Source organism: Erpetoichthys calabaricus, chromosome 10, assembly GCF_900747795.2.
Source record: "Erpetoichthys calabaricus chromosome 10, fErpCal1.3, whole genome shotgun sequence".
NCBI lineage: Eukaryota > Metazoa > Chordata > Cladistia > Polypteriformes > Polypteridae > Erpetoichthys > Erpetoichthys calabaricus.
The window spans coordinates 163,152,430-163,168,211 of NC_041403.2; the positions used below are offsets into that span (position 1 = coordinate 163,152,430).

Genomic DNA, 15,782 nt, shown 5'->3' on the forward strand with positions numbered 1-15,782 from the left:
AAGTTTTACCCCCCCCGGTGGAATTGAAGAGTTGCATAGTGTGGGGGAGGAACAAACAGTCTGTCAGTGGAGCAGGATCTCGCTGAAGCTGCTCCTCTGTCTGGAGATGATCCTGTTCAGTGGATGCAGTGGATTCTCCATGATTGACAGGAGTCTGCTCAGCGCCCATCGCTCCGCCACAGATGTCAAACTGTCCAGCTCCCTGCCTACAATAGAGCCTGCCTGCCTTCCTCACCAGTTTGTCCAGGCGTGAGACGTCCCTCTTCTTTATGCTGCCTCCCCAGCACACCACTGCGTAGTAGAGGGCGCTCACCACAACCGTTTGATAGAACATCTGCAGCATCTTATTGCAGATGTTGAAAGACGCCAGCCTTCTAAGGAAGTATAGTCAGCTCTGTCCTCTCTTGCACAGAGCATCAGTATTGGCAGTCCAGTCCAGTTTATCATCCAGCTGCACTCCCAGGTATTTATAGGTCTGCACCCTCTGCACACAGTCAGTCACCTCTGCTGATCACGGGGTCCATGAAGGGCCTGGTCCTCCTAAAATCCACTACCAGCTCCTTGGTTTTGCTGGTGTTCAGTTGTAGGTGGTTTGAGTCGCACCATTTAACAAAGTTCTTGATTAGGTTCCTACACTCCTCCTCCTGCCCACTCCTGATGCAGCCCACGATAGCAGTGTCATCAGCGAACTTTTGCACATGGAAGTTTTATTAAGTATTGCTTGACGTGGGGAGAAATTAATTTAAATGATTTTAGCATACAGCTGCCATATAACAAAATGCGGATAAAGTGAGGGGTTCTGAACACTTTCTGAATCCACTGTGCAAGACGGCCAATCACACTGAGCAATTGTACAAGATTGGACTTCTTAAAGGGAAGGGCAAATGAGCAATCAATGAAAACAATATATGCTACATAAGGAAGACTGTGGTTTTGACTTTTGTTACGCTTTGACTTCAGTTTTGGTTTTGAATGTGGGTGCACACTTCTGCTTCTTCATGTTGTCCAAGAATTTCTCGAGAGTGCTCTCCTGGATGAATAAGCAATCAAAAATGATTCTCTGGGTTTATTTGCATTTGCTCTTCTTTTAACTATCAGCTAGAGCAAAGATGAAGCTAATTGAGATTTGACCACTCATACTAACGGCTGGGGAAACAATTTCCAGTGTATGTAGAAGGACGTTGATTAGCTTGCTGGTTATCACAGACAAGTGCGTAAGTTCGTTTTTTTTTAGCAAGCGAAGCTATTTGAAAACTGTATTGAAATGTGATGAAAATGAAAATCTGTTCCCTGTGACTACTCTATGGCCATTCCGCTGCTCAATTCTGATTTGTTCATCATATGCACCACAGATCTTTGTGGAGAGAGCAAAAATACGTAACCTTTCATATGAGATTTGGACCACTAATTGCATGTTCTCCTGATTCTAATATCGAAAAAAATGGTGCTGTTATGCCAGCTCCAAACAGACTGCGTGTTTACTTCGCATTATGTGCTATTTTATTAACTTTCTTTTTAAACCCACTACTTTAGGTATCATGAATTCTGATCTCCATAGGATCCCGGGTCAGTCACCAGTTCTGACTCTGTATTCGTTGACTCATCCTGGCCAAGTGAGATCCTTCAGAGAATAAACAGTGACATCAACAGCAGATGCACCCTAAAGAAACACGAAAGGAAACTTGCTGGAGTGCGCAAGAGCCTAAGAGTCCTACCAGTCACAAAGACCACCACTTTCCAGATGTCTGCTAGCCAATGCCCAGTCACTGGAGAAGAAACAGCATTGACCATAACTGAAGAGCAAATAAGGAGACGACCGAGGAAGCTACACACAGGAGAAGCTTCAGGACCAGATGGAGTGAGTCCTCCAGTTCTTAAGGCCTGTTCTGACCAACTTTGTGGTGTCCTCTGTCACCTGGTCAGTTTGTCCCTAAGGTTCCTGAAAGTGCCACTGCTGTGGAACATCCTACATCCTGTTCCAAAGAAGGCAGGCGTCTCTTCACCTAGTGACAACAGACCAGTGGCACTTCTGTCTCACAGGATGAAGACCTTTGAGAGGCTGACCCTGGACTTTATGAGTAATCTTGTGGTAGACCACCTGGACCCTCTGCAGTTTGCCTACCAAACAAAGATTGGAGTGGAGGATGCAATTATCTGTCTGCTCCACAAGGCTAGACAAAGCTGGCAGCACTGTGAGGATTCTGTTTTTTGTTTTTTTTCCAGTGCCTTCAACACCATCCAGCCATCCCTGTTAAGGGGCAAACTCAGAGATCTGCAGGTGGATGAGCCTGTGGGGTCCTGATGATGGACTGTCTGTCAGGCAGACCACAGATTGTGAGACTGTGTGAGTAACACTGGAGCAGCACCAGGAACAGGCCTGTCACTCTGTACACCTCAGACTACAAATATAACAGCAGGTCAGGTCACTGTCAGAAATTCTCAGATAATTCTGCATTTTTGGGGGGTATTGATAAGGGGGACAGAGGAGAGGAGTCAGGGGGAACAGTTTGGGGCAAAGACAAATTGTCTGCATTTTAACATCAGTAAAACTGATTTTTCACCGCACCAAAGAGCATCTCTGTCCAGTCACTATTCAGGGAGTAGATGTGGAGGTGGTCCACTCCTACAAGTACTTGGAGGTCCACAATAATGACAGGTTGGACTAGTCTTGGAACACAGTGTAACTATAGAAGAAAGGACAGAGCAGGCTCTTTCTCCTTAGGAGACTGTGTTCTTTAATGTGGGAAGTAACATCCTCCACATCTTCTACAACTCTGTGGTGGCCAGTGTGGTGTGCTTGGCTGGTGACATCACTTCAAGAGAGGCCCACCAAAGCAACAAGCCAATTAAAAGGGCAAGATCAGTTATAGGATGCAGTCCGGACCCCCTGGAGTTCATAGTGAAGGAGAGAATGAACACAGAACTAAGCACCATTAAGAACAAAGCTGCACACCTTCTCTCTGACATGCCAACACTGAGGACTTTCAGCCAACGATTCATTTAGCTGAAGTGTGTGAAGAAATGCGGCTGGGGCTCCACAATACCAACAGCAATAAGACTGTATAATGCCTCGCTGGGATTGTGACAGCCAAGTAAGAAACATTTCTTTTTGGTGCATTTTCTTGCTTAACAGTCATTCTGATGTTTCTTCAGACCAAATTGTGTGTGTTATTTATTAATTTACTTACTTACTTATCTCTCTGTTTATACATTTATTTATTTATTTAAAGAGCTTCTGTAAAAAGCCAAATTTCCCACTTTGGGAAATCTATCTATCTATCTATCTATCTATCTATCTATCTATCTATCTATCTATCTATCTATCTATCTATCTATCTATCTATCTATCTATCTATCTATCTATCTATCTATCTATCTATCTATCTATCTATCTATCTATCTATCTATCTAACTCTGTATGGGGCAAAAGTCCATCACAAAATTTTCCCCTTAGGCAGACTCCCGATGCCCACCTTTGCCCCACGAGTGAGCTGACAGAACCATTGACAACAGAGAGTCAGAACTCTACAAAGGACATCCCAGCTGGGCTTGTGGTGCTCCTTATACCAGATAATGGATATTTACACGAGAATCACTGACAATAGACTAGCGTGCAGTGAAGACATCCTAAATTGGGTCTTTGCCACTGTCACGTGTGCACATTCATTTATTGTTCTATTCCTCAGTTTAAGAATTTTCTCCCAATAAGGTAATTTTTTCCATGAATCTAGAGTTCTTGTTGTGGGTTGTTTTATTTTCATTTCATGGCTACATTACATATTGTAATAGTTTCATTTATTGGTTTGTTATTTATAATTGTTACCACGCCATGATTTTTGATGTCCACCATTGTTTCGTGATCAGGTTGCAGTTCTGGATTGCGAAGGGAAGGTCACACCATCATGACATCATGACTCTCAACACTATTTAAATGCCTTCTCTGGGTAGTGCAATCGTGCAACTTTTGAAAACCAAACTGTTACAAATTTCTCTTCATTCAAACATCTCTTTTGGTCTTCACTCTTGCTAGTCCTTGGATTTTGTCTTTTAGTTTGTGTATTGGGCTTAAGCGTGTCTCACTGATTGATCCCTCTGATTCAACTCCTTGCTTTGCCTCTCTATGTCGTATTCTGCTCCTGATCCTTTCCTACTTTGTCTCTCGGCCTTCACTATAACCACTTCTGCCATGTTCTCCAAATGTCTGAGACAGCTTAGTCATATAAGTTGGTGGAACCTTTGGACTTAACTCATTTACCAGAACAGAAATAAGGAGCACCACGTTACCTGTCCTCTGCCAACTTGACGTCTATGCGTTCTGCAATCACCTCTGCATCCTGTTCCAGGTGGTTTAGTGTGTTCTGCACCGTCTGGTTAATGGTTTTTTCAATAGTTTGGCAAACCTCATCAATCTGGTTCAGGCAGCGGCTTGGCTGGAAGAAAAATAACAGATACGTACCAAGAAATACAAACAGTAGACTGATAGAAAAGGTGAGATTACCTGTTCCGGCTAATCTGGAAAAACAATGTTGACCAAATACATTCTCAAAAAGTGCCCACTTATTTGTAATGAAGAATCCACTCAGAACAAGCTAATGAAAAAAAATAGTCCGCCATTTTTATATCCCAGATCTTGTCACTCTTACCATGATGGAATGGTTGCTAATCCAAAGCGGATTCCTGCATCCTGAAAACTGCTTATTCAAACTTGATGCATTTTTAATTTTAAACTCCCTGATATGCACGTTTTTATTTTCCTGAACCTTTATAAATGGAAATATCAATTTCTAAAATGATGTGTGCTCCCCAAAGTGTTAGCTCACCTTGGCCGGGTCAGGGATGTAGATCGTTGGCATATCGAAACCGCATTTGTTGAGACCTGGCCTTTTGCACAACTCTTGCACAATCTGCATCATCACTCTCTGTGAAAAATAAAGAAAAACATAAAAGCAGATATTAGTGTGTGCCCTGCAATATAATTAATTGGCCAACAGCGACTCCTTACCTTCTGCAGTTTTTATAACATTCTATTCCTTACTTTAAGAATTTTTTTAGCTAAGTTAGTTTTTCCATGAATCTCACATTCTTGACTCGGGGGCTCCGCCCCCTGCTCACTTCGCTCGCCAACCCCTGGTCGTGGGTAATCCGAAATACAGTTGAAAGAGATTATTGTCATTCTTGGTAACTGTTACATATGATGCCGAAGCCTCTTGTGTTTGTTTTTTCTGAGAGTAGATATGTATGTCTGTGAGTACTTATTGTATTACTGGAATGTGATTCACATATGCTGTGGAGTCCGGATCCTTGGGGCTTCTGCACCATCTCCAGTTTTTGCCTGCGGTGTGTTAGACGCACGTTGTAGGCGCCTGCACCTTCCGTACTACGTCGGGTTTGATTATGCTGTGTAGTGTGTCGTTGTAGGCGCATGCGCTCTCCGTACTATGTCGGGTGTGACTATGCTGTGTGTTTTGGACGTTTGGGGACTCCGTACTCTCTCTGGTTTGAATGTGGGGTGGGATGCCGACGCCTCTTGTGTTTGTTGTTTCTGTGAGAACTCCTAATATTGTATAATTGAACTGTGATTCAAATATGCTGTGGAGCCCGGGTCTGTGGGGCTTCTGCACCATCTCGGGGTGTTGTCTGCTGTGTTTTAGATGCGCTTTGTAGGCGCCTGCAGCTTCCATACTATGTCGGGTTTGACTCTGCTGTGTGGTGTGGATGTCTAGGGTTCCGTATTCGCTGGGATTGTTGCTTCATTTCTTATTTCTGTTAGTTGAGCTCTTTCGTTGTAGGCAGTGTATAGCGCATTGTAGGCAGTCGCGCTTTTCGTACTATCTCGGGTTTGATCATGCTGTGTGTTGTGGACTTTTGTGGACTCTGTAGTCTGTCCTGTTTCACTCTGGTGCGGGGGGCTGTATCCTTGTTTTTGTGTGGCTGTGTCGTCACCTATGGGTGCGTTGCCTCATTTGTTATCCACATTAGGTGAGCTCTTTCGTTTTTTGAGCTGTGTCTCCTTCGTTCTTGGAGGATCGTGCTGTGGCCGCCTGCGCACCATGTCTCCTGCGTGCATGGGTATCTCAGGTTTGACTATGCTGTGTTCTGTGGACGTGTGGGGACTCCGTACTCTCTCCGGTTTGACTGTGGCGTGGGATGCGGACGCCTCTTGTGTTTGTTGTTTCTGTGAGTACTTATAATATTGTATTACTGTAATGTGATTCACATATGCTGTGGAGTCCGGGTCTGTGGGGCTTCTGCACCATCTTGGGGTTTTGCCTGCGGTGTTTTAGACGCATGATGTAGGCGCCTGCACCTTTCGTACTATGTCGGGTTTCCCTCTGCTGTGTGGTGTGGACGTTTAGGGTTCCGTATTCTTTTGTGGGCTCTGTAGTCTGTCCCGTTTTACTCTGGGGCGGGGGGCTGTATCCTCTTTTTTGTGTGGCTGTGTCATTACCGCTTTCCGTACTATCTCAGGTTTGATTTGTGAACCTTTGTGGACTCCGTAGTCTGTCCCATTTCACTCTGGGGCGGGGCACTGACTCCTCTTGTTTGTGTGGCTGTGTTGTTTGTAGTCTCTCCCGTTTCACTCTGGGGCGGGGGGCTGATTCCTCGTTTTTGTGTGGCGCCTGCGCACTATGGCTCCTGCGTCCATGGGCATGTACCTGCGTCCATATCCGGTTTAGCATTCTCGGTTAGTAATATGGATGTGTGTTGTAATACTTTCATTTCATGGCTACATTACATAATAATAATAATAATAATAATTAGCCCTTTCGGCCCTGACACCCTATTACTAGTACATATATATGCAGCCATTTTTTTGTAAAGCACAGGTATGTTTGTAACCATTAGAACCGGCCATGCTACTATTAGCACAGACTGGATAGACTGGCATATAGTCTGCAAAGCACAGAAGTGAAACGAGTAGTATTGGAAGTATCTGGTAGCTATTGCATAATAATAGTGATAATTTGTTTGTTTTTTCATTTTTGAGCTTCCTAGACACCCCAAAGGTAGAATATATCACAAAATAATTTTTCCCATAAAAACAGAAAATCCAGGGCTGAAAGGGTTAATTTCTTAATTTATTGGTTTGTTGTGTATAATTGTTACACACAACTTAAGTGTCAAAGTCCGGGTCGGCTCCATGCTTCCTATTGCGTCCGGGAGCCTCTTGAACCCGAACCATCGATAGTCATGAACCGAGATGAGCCGTGTAAATGAGGTCACACACATACAGCCAAGGGGTAGGTGCAAAAGTGATAGTGCTGTTATTACAATCCATTAAAAATCAAACAGTGTTCAATTTAAAGTGCAGTACATCCAAAATCTTCTATAAATAATCCATTAAACCTGTGAAATCGGTATATCCAGCAGAGGTTAAAATGTCATTAACAAATAAATCCAATAAAAACAAGGTTAAAATTTAGAGACAGTTCTATCTTCAAAATATGAGCCCCAATGCTCCCCTCTAAAACCTGACATTTCTTCCACCCATCCTGGCCAAACCTAGCAGTAAGTGGAGATCAATCCTGAACCAGACACACACACACCTCTCACCGCCAGTCCTTTGGTGTCCGCGTGTGAACGACACCATATACCGGGTTGCTCCTGCTCCCTAGCATTGTTCAATAGGAGTACCCATCTTCAGCCACAGGCTACTCTCCTTGAGGGTCCTTGACAACCTCCTTCCTATGTTCTTCTTACACACGACATCTCCCACTCCTGCCTCTCGCTACTCTCTACCGCTCTACTTCCTCATGTGTGTCCTAAGCTTGTGGTTCTCTGTGTGAAGCTAAACTTTCTATCGTTTGTGTGACATTTGCCCTTAACAAGTTTCTGTCTGTTTGCACTTATACTTGTGGAAGAATTTATTTTAAAGTAAAAGCTGGGATCTACCGTACTAATTCCCTTCAAAATTTTAAAAAACTTCAGTTATGTCACCTGTTAATCTCTTTTTGCTTAAATTACAAAGGTTCATCCCCCATCTTTCCTCATCGCTCATATTTCTCATTCCTGCAATCAGCCTGGTCGCCCTTCTTTGGACTTTCTGAAGCATTGCTATGTCTAATTTTTTGGTAATATGGAGACCAAAACTGAGCACAGTTCAACATTTCTTATGCAGCTTTCACTTAATATACTTAATAAGTCAATGACGATCATGCCATATCCCATTATGGTATTGACTGTGACACCACAGACCTTTACTATGAAAGAATATACTAAAATAAGAAACTGAAATGTAAGGAGTTAAAAGAGTTGCATTGTCTTTGTGAACCTGGAGAAAGCATATGACAGGGTGCCTTGAGAGGAGTTATGGTATTGTATGAGGAAGTCGGGATTGTCAGAGAAGTAGGAGTTGTTCAGGATATGTACAAGGGAAGTGTGATAGTGGTGAGGTCTGCAGTAGGAGTGACGGAGGTGGGATTACATCAGGGATTTGCACTGAGCCCTTTCTTATTTGCAATGGTGATGGACAGGTTGACAGACAACATTAGACAGGAGTCTTCGTGGACTACGATGTTTCCTGATGACATTGTGATCTGTAGCGAGAGTAAGGAGCAGGTTAAGGAGACCCTGGAGAGGTGGAGATCTGCTCTAGAGAGGAGAGGAATAAAGGTCAGTAGGAACAAAACAGAATACATGTGTGTGAATGAGAGGGAGGACAGAGGAATAGTGAGGATGCAGGGAGTAGAGCTGGCAAAAGTGTATGAGTTTAAATACTTGGGATCAACAACAATGAGTAATGGGGAGTGTGGAAGAGAGGTGAAGAAAAGAGTGCAGGCAGAGTGGAATGGGTGGAGAAGAGTGTGACGAGTAATTTGTGACAGACAGGTGCCAGCAAGAGTGAAAGGGAAGGTCTACAAGACAGTAATGAGACCAGCTATGTTATATGGGTTGGAGACAGTGGCACTGACCAGAAAGCAGGAGACAGAGCTGGAGGTGGTAGAGTTAAAGATGCTAAGATTTGCATTGGGTGTGACGAGGATGAACAGGATTAGAAATTGAGGACATTAGAGGGTGAGCTCAGGTTGAACGATTGGGAGACAAAGTCAGGCAGGCGAGATTACATTGGTTTGGACATGTGCAGAGGAGAGATGCTGGGTATATTAGGAGAAGGGTGCTAAGGATAGAGCTGCCAGGCAAGAGGAGAAGAGGAAGGCCTAAGAGAAGGTTAGTGGATGTGGTGAGAGAGGACATGCAGGTGATGGGTGTAACAGAGCAAGATGACGAGGACAGGAAGATATGAAAAAAGATGATCTGCTGTGGCAACCCCTAACGGGAGCAGCTGAAAGAAGAAGAAGAAGAAGAAGAAGAAGAAGAAGAAGAAGAAGAAGAAGAAGAAGAAAGTGAAATGTAAAGTAAGAATAGTACAACTTAAAACCATGCAGTCACAATCAACACACTAATGTAAGCTGAGGTTATCTGGCAATCACTGCTCCCTCTGCTTTGGTTACCTGCCGGTCATTTTCTTGTGGCACTTCATCTGCTTTGCTCAGGTAGAATCTCAGTTTTTCGTTATTTTTCTCATTCAGCTTCTCCACAATATTCAGTGTCCGCTTACAGAGTGCCTGCCCCATTGGATCAAAAAAGACAAAAATGAGGTCCACCTGGTCCCCTGTACAGAGACAAAAAAGTAAAAGAAGAAAGAAGTCCATTGTCTTATAACCTAACATACCATAACCCTAACTCTGCGGCCCCTTACAGTGATGGACAGGTGACTCTGCCTCTTGGGGAACCCCCCACAAAACACAAGGCACATCGTGAACACAGCAAATAATAAACAAAAGTAACATTAGCACAAATCAAAGACTCAAAAATGAACAAAAAAAGACATAAAACACAAAGAGGGGATGAACCCTGCCTGAAATATTGCACCTCATTTTGTTTATTCGGCATGACTGCAAGTGGTGCCATGATAAGAAATGCAAACATTTCGCTACAAATTTGTCGGCTCCACAATGTAGCTTTGTCTCGTGGTGGATGACTTGAAGCTTTTATAGAGTAGCTTGTTTATTTATTTATTTATTTATTGAGAGGTGGAGTGGCTAAGGCTCTTCGTTGGTATCTCAAAGGTTGCCAGATCAAAATCCTGTTACTGTCAGAAGTGATCCTACTATGTTGGGCCCTTGACCTGAAAATTTCTCCAGGGGGCACCGTGTAATGGCTGATCTTGTGTTCTGATCCCCAAAAGGCCATTTCCCCTTGGGGATTAACAAAGTGAATCAAATTATTTATCAAGTAGACCTAGTGCTAGGACTTGTTTCAGTTTTCGAATTCCTTCCGTTCCTGACTGCTCTTTCGATTTGCTCTCGTGTTTTGCCTGCTGATTATTTACAATTTTTTCAGTGATCTTTGCTTGTCCCTTATCACGGCTCTACCTCATGTGACATCTCCTGGTCCCCTTTGCTCCTCACATGAATTTTCTGGAGACTCTGTCTCCACACTTTAAAGTACGTAATGATGTAGTAAGAAGAAAATTTCCTGTCACTGTAATTAAAAACATAATCAACAGGCACCTTGCTGATGGCATTACATGTTTCAGATTATCTAAAGTGGTAGGGCAGTACCACTGTGTTGTGTGCATGTGTTTCAGAGGGACATTGGGTAATGTGTAGTAGGTGGGGGACCACCTGATTGGAGTGAGCCTCTTCTGGGCTGGCCAGCGAAGGTCTTGGCTTTTTTGGGGGGCTTATTTTGGAGGCCTCACATCCTTTCTCTATTTCTGGGGCTCCAATTCACAACACCTTCCAGTACTATAATTAACTAATTGTAACTAGTAGGCCCAGACACAATCACACCCAAACTAGTCACAGGTTCAGATATAGTCCTGGTTCATTAATAAACATTACCTTAACACATAGGTTAGGACTATCAAAGTATAAAAAGCACGGAAAACAATCCTCTTCCTTAACACTCTTTTATCTCTGACCCGGGAGTATTTCTGGGTCTAGGAAATGATCCATTGGAAGCACTAACAGATCAGGCAGGTGTCCCATAAAGTACGAACCATATCTCCCTGCTGTGCCCCCTGGTAGCACCCACAGAATCCAACAGGGCTGTATTCTGGAACTCCAACTCCCATGATGCCCTGTTTGTATCTTAAGGGGACCCACCTCCCTGGGATGCAGGGATGTCCAACTTCAAACCTGGAGGGCCGCAGTGGCTGCTGGTTTTCCTTCTTACCACTTTCTTCATCAATTTCTGCTATTAATTGACTTCTATTCCCTTCATTTTAATTGCTGTGTTTTTAAGGACTCCGTCATCTGAATTAATTTTTTTTCCTTAAATGGCAGCCAAATAAAAATGATATGTAAAGTGTACAGATAGATGACCACTTAACTTCAACCTATTTCTCTCCAACCAGTTTCTTAATTAGAAGATGATTCTTGTTACTTAAACCCGTTATTTAATTCCATGGCTTGTTGCTGCTCGCATTCTGCCACAGCAGACATTCCCAAAATTTTGAAGAGACCGTTCAAATTATTTTATAGACCTGAGCAGACCTTCACCTTTTTTTATCTTCAGATATTGTACGATGGACGCAGGTTAGCTGGTCATGTGTTGGCTCACTTGGTGTCTCATTATTGTTTGACTACTAGTTAAGGAAAAAAGAAACAATTAAGGGGTCTGCAAATAGCAAGTCAATTACAAATAAGGCAAAAGAAATTAATGAGCAGCAGAAATTGGCCACTAATTAAGAAAATGGTTAGAATGAAAGCTTGCAGCCACTGCGGCCCTCCAGGGCTGGAGTTGAACTCCCCTGCTCTAGAGTATCGGGGGGATACAGTACACAGATGCTGTTGTCTCCCCTGGTCCTTTCAACATCCCGGCCACCCTGCCGGATAAGGATTCTTGTTCCCATTTGGTTACAAAGCCCGTCCTTTCAGTTTCTTTTCTTGTGGTGCCCCGTCCGGGGTAAGAAATCACAAAGTAAATGTCACTTTGGAGATTAGGGCCTACAATGATCAATGACAATCTGTCATATCTAATATAAAAATGCTCAGCTATCCATAGACAAAGTGAAGGAATGCCCAGGAACATTCCATTTATGTACTGGTTCTGGAAATTAATGACATGTTGAATAAAAGGAGGATTGACTAGATGTCAAGCACGCCCTTGATAAAATATTTCAGAGGAACCCTCGAGTTTCAGCAGTTTTTACCAAGCCATATCAGAGCCTTTTCAACATCAAACTCGTACTTCATGTCGCCATCTACCAGACCCGGGGTGTCGATGAAGGTGACGAGGCTGAACTTCTTCTGTCTGGAGGATGAAATCTCTGTAGACAGATAATCTGCCACTCCTAAAAGCAAACAAAAATTAATGTATGTACGAGTAGATGAAAGAAACTAAAATGTTCAGGAGTATAAAATATTTATGAGGTAGAAATGCAGTTACTTAAGAGATATAGGAAATCCAGCATTATAGTGCAGTGGTTAGCTTGTCTACCTCCGTGTCCCCGATACCGTGTGCAGTCTACACCTTCTCTCTGTCTCAGTAAACGGATTCACTCTTTTGTCTACCACACCTTCAAAGATGTTGGTCACAGAAGATTCTAAATTAAAATAGTATAAGTGTGGGGTGTGCATGTGAGGGTGCTGACATTGGGATGGCACTTCATTTAGGGTTGCTTCCTGCTTTGCACCAGGACAGACTCAAGCCCTGCATTGAGCAAGATAATTAAGTATGGAAAGACCGAATCCAAAGTTTAATATAAACACAGGACGTTTCTTTCTCATTAAGAAATCTGTTGTAACGGAAAAAGTGTTCCCCTAGGATTCACAGGATTGTTTGCCTGCAATCATCTATTGTACCACTAGATGTCAGTAAGCACCGCATTATCGCAGTTGATTTCAACTGACTGGTGAATTCCTAACAGGGTCATCCGTACAGTAGCTGAGACAATTATTACAATCTTCAGACAAAACCAATGAGAATATTGTAATGAATACCAGCACGGGAGAGAATAAGCCACAAAGAAAAATGAGAAACTCAGTCCCATAAATGAATAATTAGTGCATAATTATTACTTTTATTGGTACTCAGTGCGTATTACTTTCACGTATACGAAGTATAAGGAAAGTATTATAATCGTCCAAAAATTTGATGTCGAGATTTTAATGAAGCTCGACGTTTTAGACCTCCCTGAGTTCCTCGTACACAAAGTAAAGGGAAAGTATTGGAATCCCCCAAAAATTCAATTTCAAGATTTTGATGAATGTCGACGTCCGAAAATACAATTTTTGGAATTATGTCTGTGTGTCTCTGTGTGTGTGTGTGTGTGTGTGTGTGTGTGTGTGTGTGTGTAACTTGAGTACGCTTTCATTTGGGTCAACCAAATTATGCATACAAGTATTAGGTACAACACGTAGATTTCTATCAGCTTTTGGGCTATTTCTGTTAACCGGAATTGGTACTTTACCTTTTATTCATGTGGCTGCAGAGTCCGATTTATTCATCTTTACTTTTATAATAATTGTTCAATATATTATTAATTTGATTTGATTTGTTGTTGATGGTTCTTTGATGTACAGAATATAATCATTGTCTGGCGGTTTACTCCTCAAATATCCATCCCCATATTTGAGTATACGAGAAAGTCTAAGGCAGGGGTGTCCAACTCTGGTCCTGGTGGGCCGCAGTGGCTGCAGGTTTTCATTCAGACCCTTTTCCTAATCAGTGACCAGTTTTCACTGCTAGTTAACTCCTTTACCTTTCATTTTAATATCCCTGTTTTTAAGGATTCAGTCCTCGGAATTAATTTGTGTCTTTATTAAATGGCAGCAAAATACAAATGAGATGTGAAACTAGCCAACAGTTGATCAGCTAAATTGGAACATCAAACTCCAGCCAATTTCACTCCAACCAGTTTCTTAATAAGAAGCCAAGTCTTGCTGTTAATTAAAGCCGTTATTGAATATCATGACTTGTTGCTGCTCTCATTCTGCCACAGCAGACTGTTAATTTCCTTTTTTTTCTAAGACCACCGTCAAGATGTTTTGGTGACCTGAGTTGACCAACATGATCGAGACCTTCACCTTTCCTTATTTTCAGGTGGTCTTTTGGTGGCTTGTTTTGTGTCTCATTATTGCTTGGCTGCTCATTAAGGAAAAAGAAACAACTAAGTGGTCTGAGTCACGTCAATTAAAACAAAGGCAAAACAAGTTAATCAGCTCACTAATTAAGAAGATGGTTAGAATGAAAACATGCAGCCACTGTGGCCCACCAGGACAGGAATTGGACACCCCTGGTGTAAGAGGAGACCACTCCCAATTGTATGCCTAAGCAAATGTCCCGATTATTAGGGAATGCCTCTAAAACATGAAATACACATCAAGCCCCTGCAGCAAGTCTCGGCTCGGCTCACTTTGTTCCTGTCACGTCACACAACCGACGTGTGATGGATTCAGAAAAATATCCCGACCCTTTCACTTTCTGCACACTTTATTGTGTTGTCCAAATATTTGCCAATTTTTGGCCATCAATCTACATTCAATAACCCACAATGACAAAGTGACATGTTTTCGGAAAGGTTTTCTAATTTATTAAAAATCAAAAACTGAACATTGCTGACCGTAAAAGTTAGGGTGGTCCAGATATAATTATGCAATTTTCATTACGCTATAACTTATTAAGTTTATTACATAGAGAATTCACAGCACCTGCTCTGCACATAGAGATTTCACTTAAAATTCTTTTTGTTGTCGATAGATGTCAGCACCTGCCCTGCATTCCAAAATGGCGGGGAGACGGTTGTCAGTTGAACAGTTACGTAATTAGATCTGGACCACCCTGTATATGAAGGACACGTGGACTAAATCTGCACCAGTACAAGCAATGAACACTCGACGTATTTCTCCGATGTGTTTATGTTGACGTTTCGGTACTTACATGTTTCCGTTACACGTAATATCATTTTTCTTGTTGAAAAAAATTCCAGCGTTTTGCACTCATTTTTTTAGGGTAAACATCACACTAAGGAGGTTAAAAGCCTTTCAAAATCAATTCAATTTTTTAATATTTGTTTACTTACATTTTAAATTAGCTCTCATGCCATACCTGTGAAGTCCTGAAGTTTCTGGAAGTGGGGGTACAGGTGCAGAGTAGCATTTCCCTAAAAGACAAGAATTAGCCATTGATATGCCGTCAAGGTCACTCAAGTTTTGCTGGACTTTCAATCAAACCACATTTTAAAAATTGGACAGTCTAGATAAGAGGTCTGCAGGGACCTGAAATTATAGCCCGAACCCGAGACCCTGTGACCCCTCCCGACCCTCCCTGACTGGATTTAGCAAGTCTGAAGCCCAAACTTGAACCCAACATCATTGTTGTTCTAATTGACTCCAATTTACTTTGCATACCGCAATCAGCGCAATAAATAAAAATACTCTGCAATTAGAATGGCGGTGCAGCCAAGGTGGACAGCACCACAAAAAGTAAGCGCCAAGTCATTGCGTAGACTATGCGCATTCCCGTTTGCAGGTGGGGAATGATGTGTGCCTCGTGATTGGCTGGTTGGCATTTTGCTACTCCCATTGGCTAGAAGAATGAAGTCCCGCCCTTGCCTGGCTGCTTTTGCTCTCAGATTATTTTGGCAGTGATACCGAGCAATCACGTGTCAAGTGCATCACTCGTGTTTACAAAATGCGCTCAACAAAATGAGTGGTACTCAGACCATTTTGGCAGTAATCTAACTCCACCATATTGCAGTTTTAAGCTTGTACTCTTACTTGACATAGTGACAGGTACTTGTCAGGTAATTGACCTTATGGTAATCGTGAGCC

The 15,782-nt window shown here is 42.5% G+C and overlaps 1 protein-coding gene across 2 annotated transcripts in view; it reads right to left on the bottom strand.

Annotated features, from left to right (window-relative positions):
- The window catches only part of LOC114658621 (sarcalumenin-like), a 31,675-nt gene that overhangs the window by 9,659 nt on the left and 6,234 nt on the right, over positions 1-15,782 (bottom strand). For both annotated transcript variants that reach the window (XM_028810647.2, XM_028810646.2), the window contains exons 4-8: positions 15,058-15,112; positions 12,161-12,301; positions 9,453-9,613; positions 4,821-4,919; positions 4,285-4,430 (exon numbers count right to left, since the gene is read on the bottom strand). In XM_028810647.2, coding sequence (XP_028666480.1) covers positions 4,285-4,430; positions 4,821-4,919; positions 9,453-9,613; positions 12,161-12,301; positions 15,058-15,112 — 602 coding nt within the window. The remainder of the gene's footprint in view (positions 1-4,284; positions 4,431-4,820; positions 4,920-9,452; positions 9,614-12,160; positions 12,302-15,057; positions 15,113-15,782) is intronic.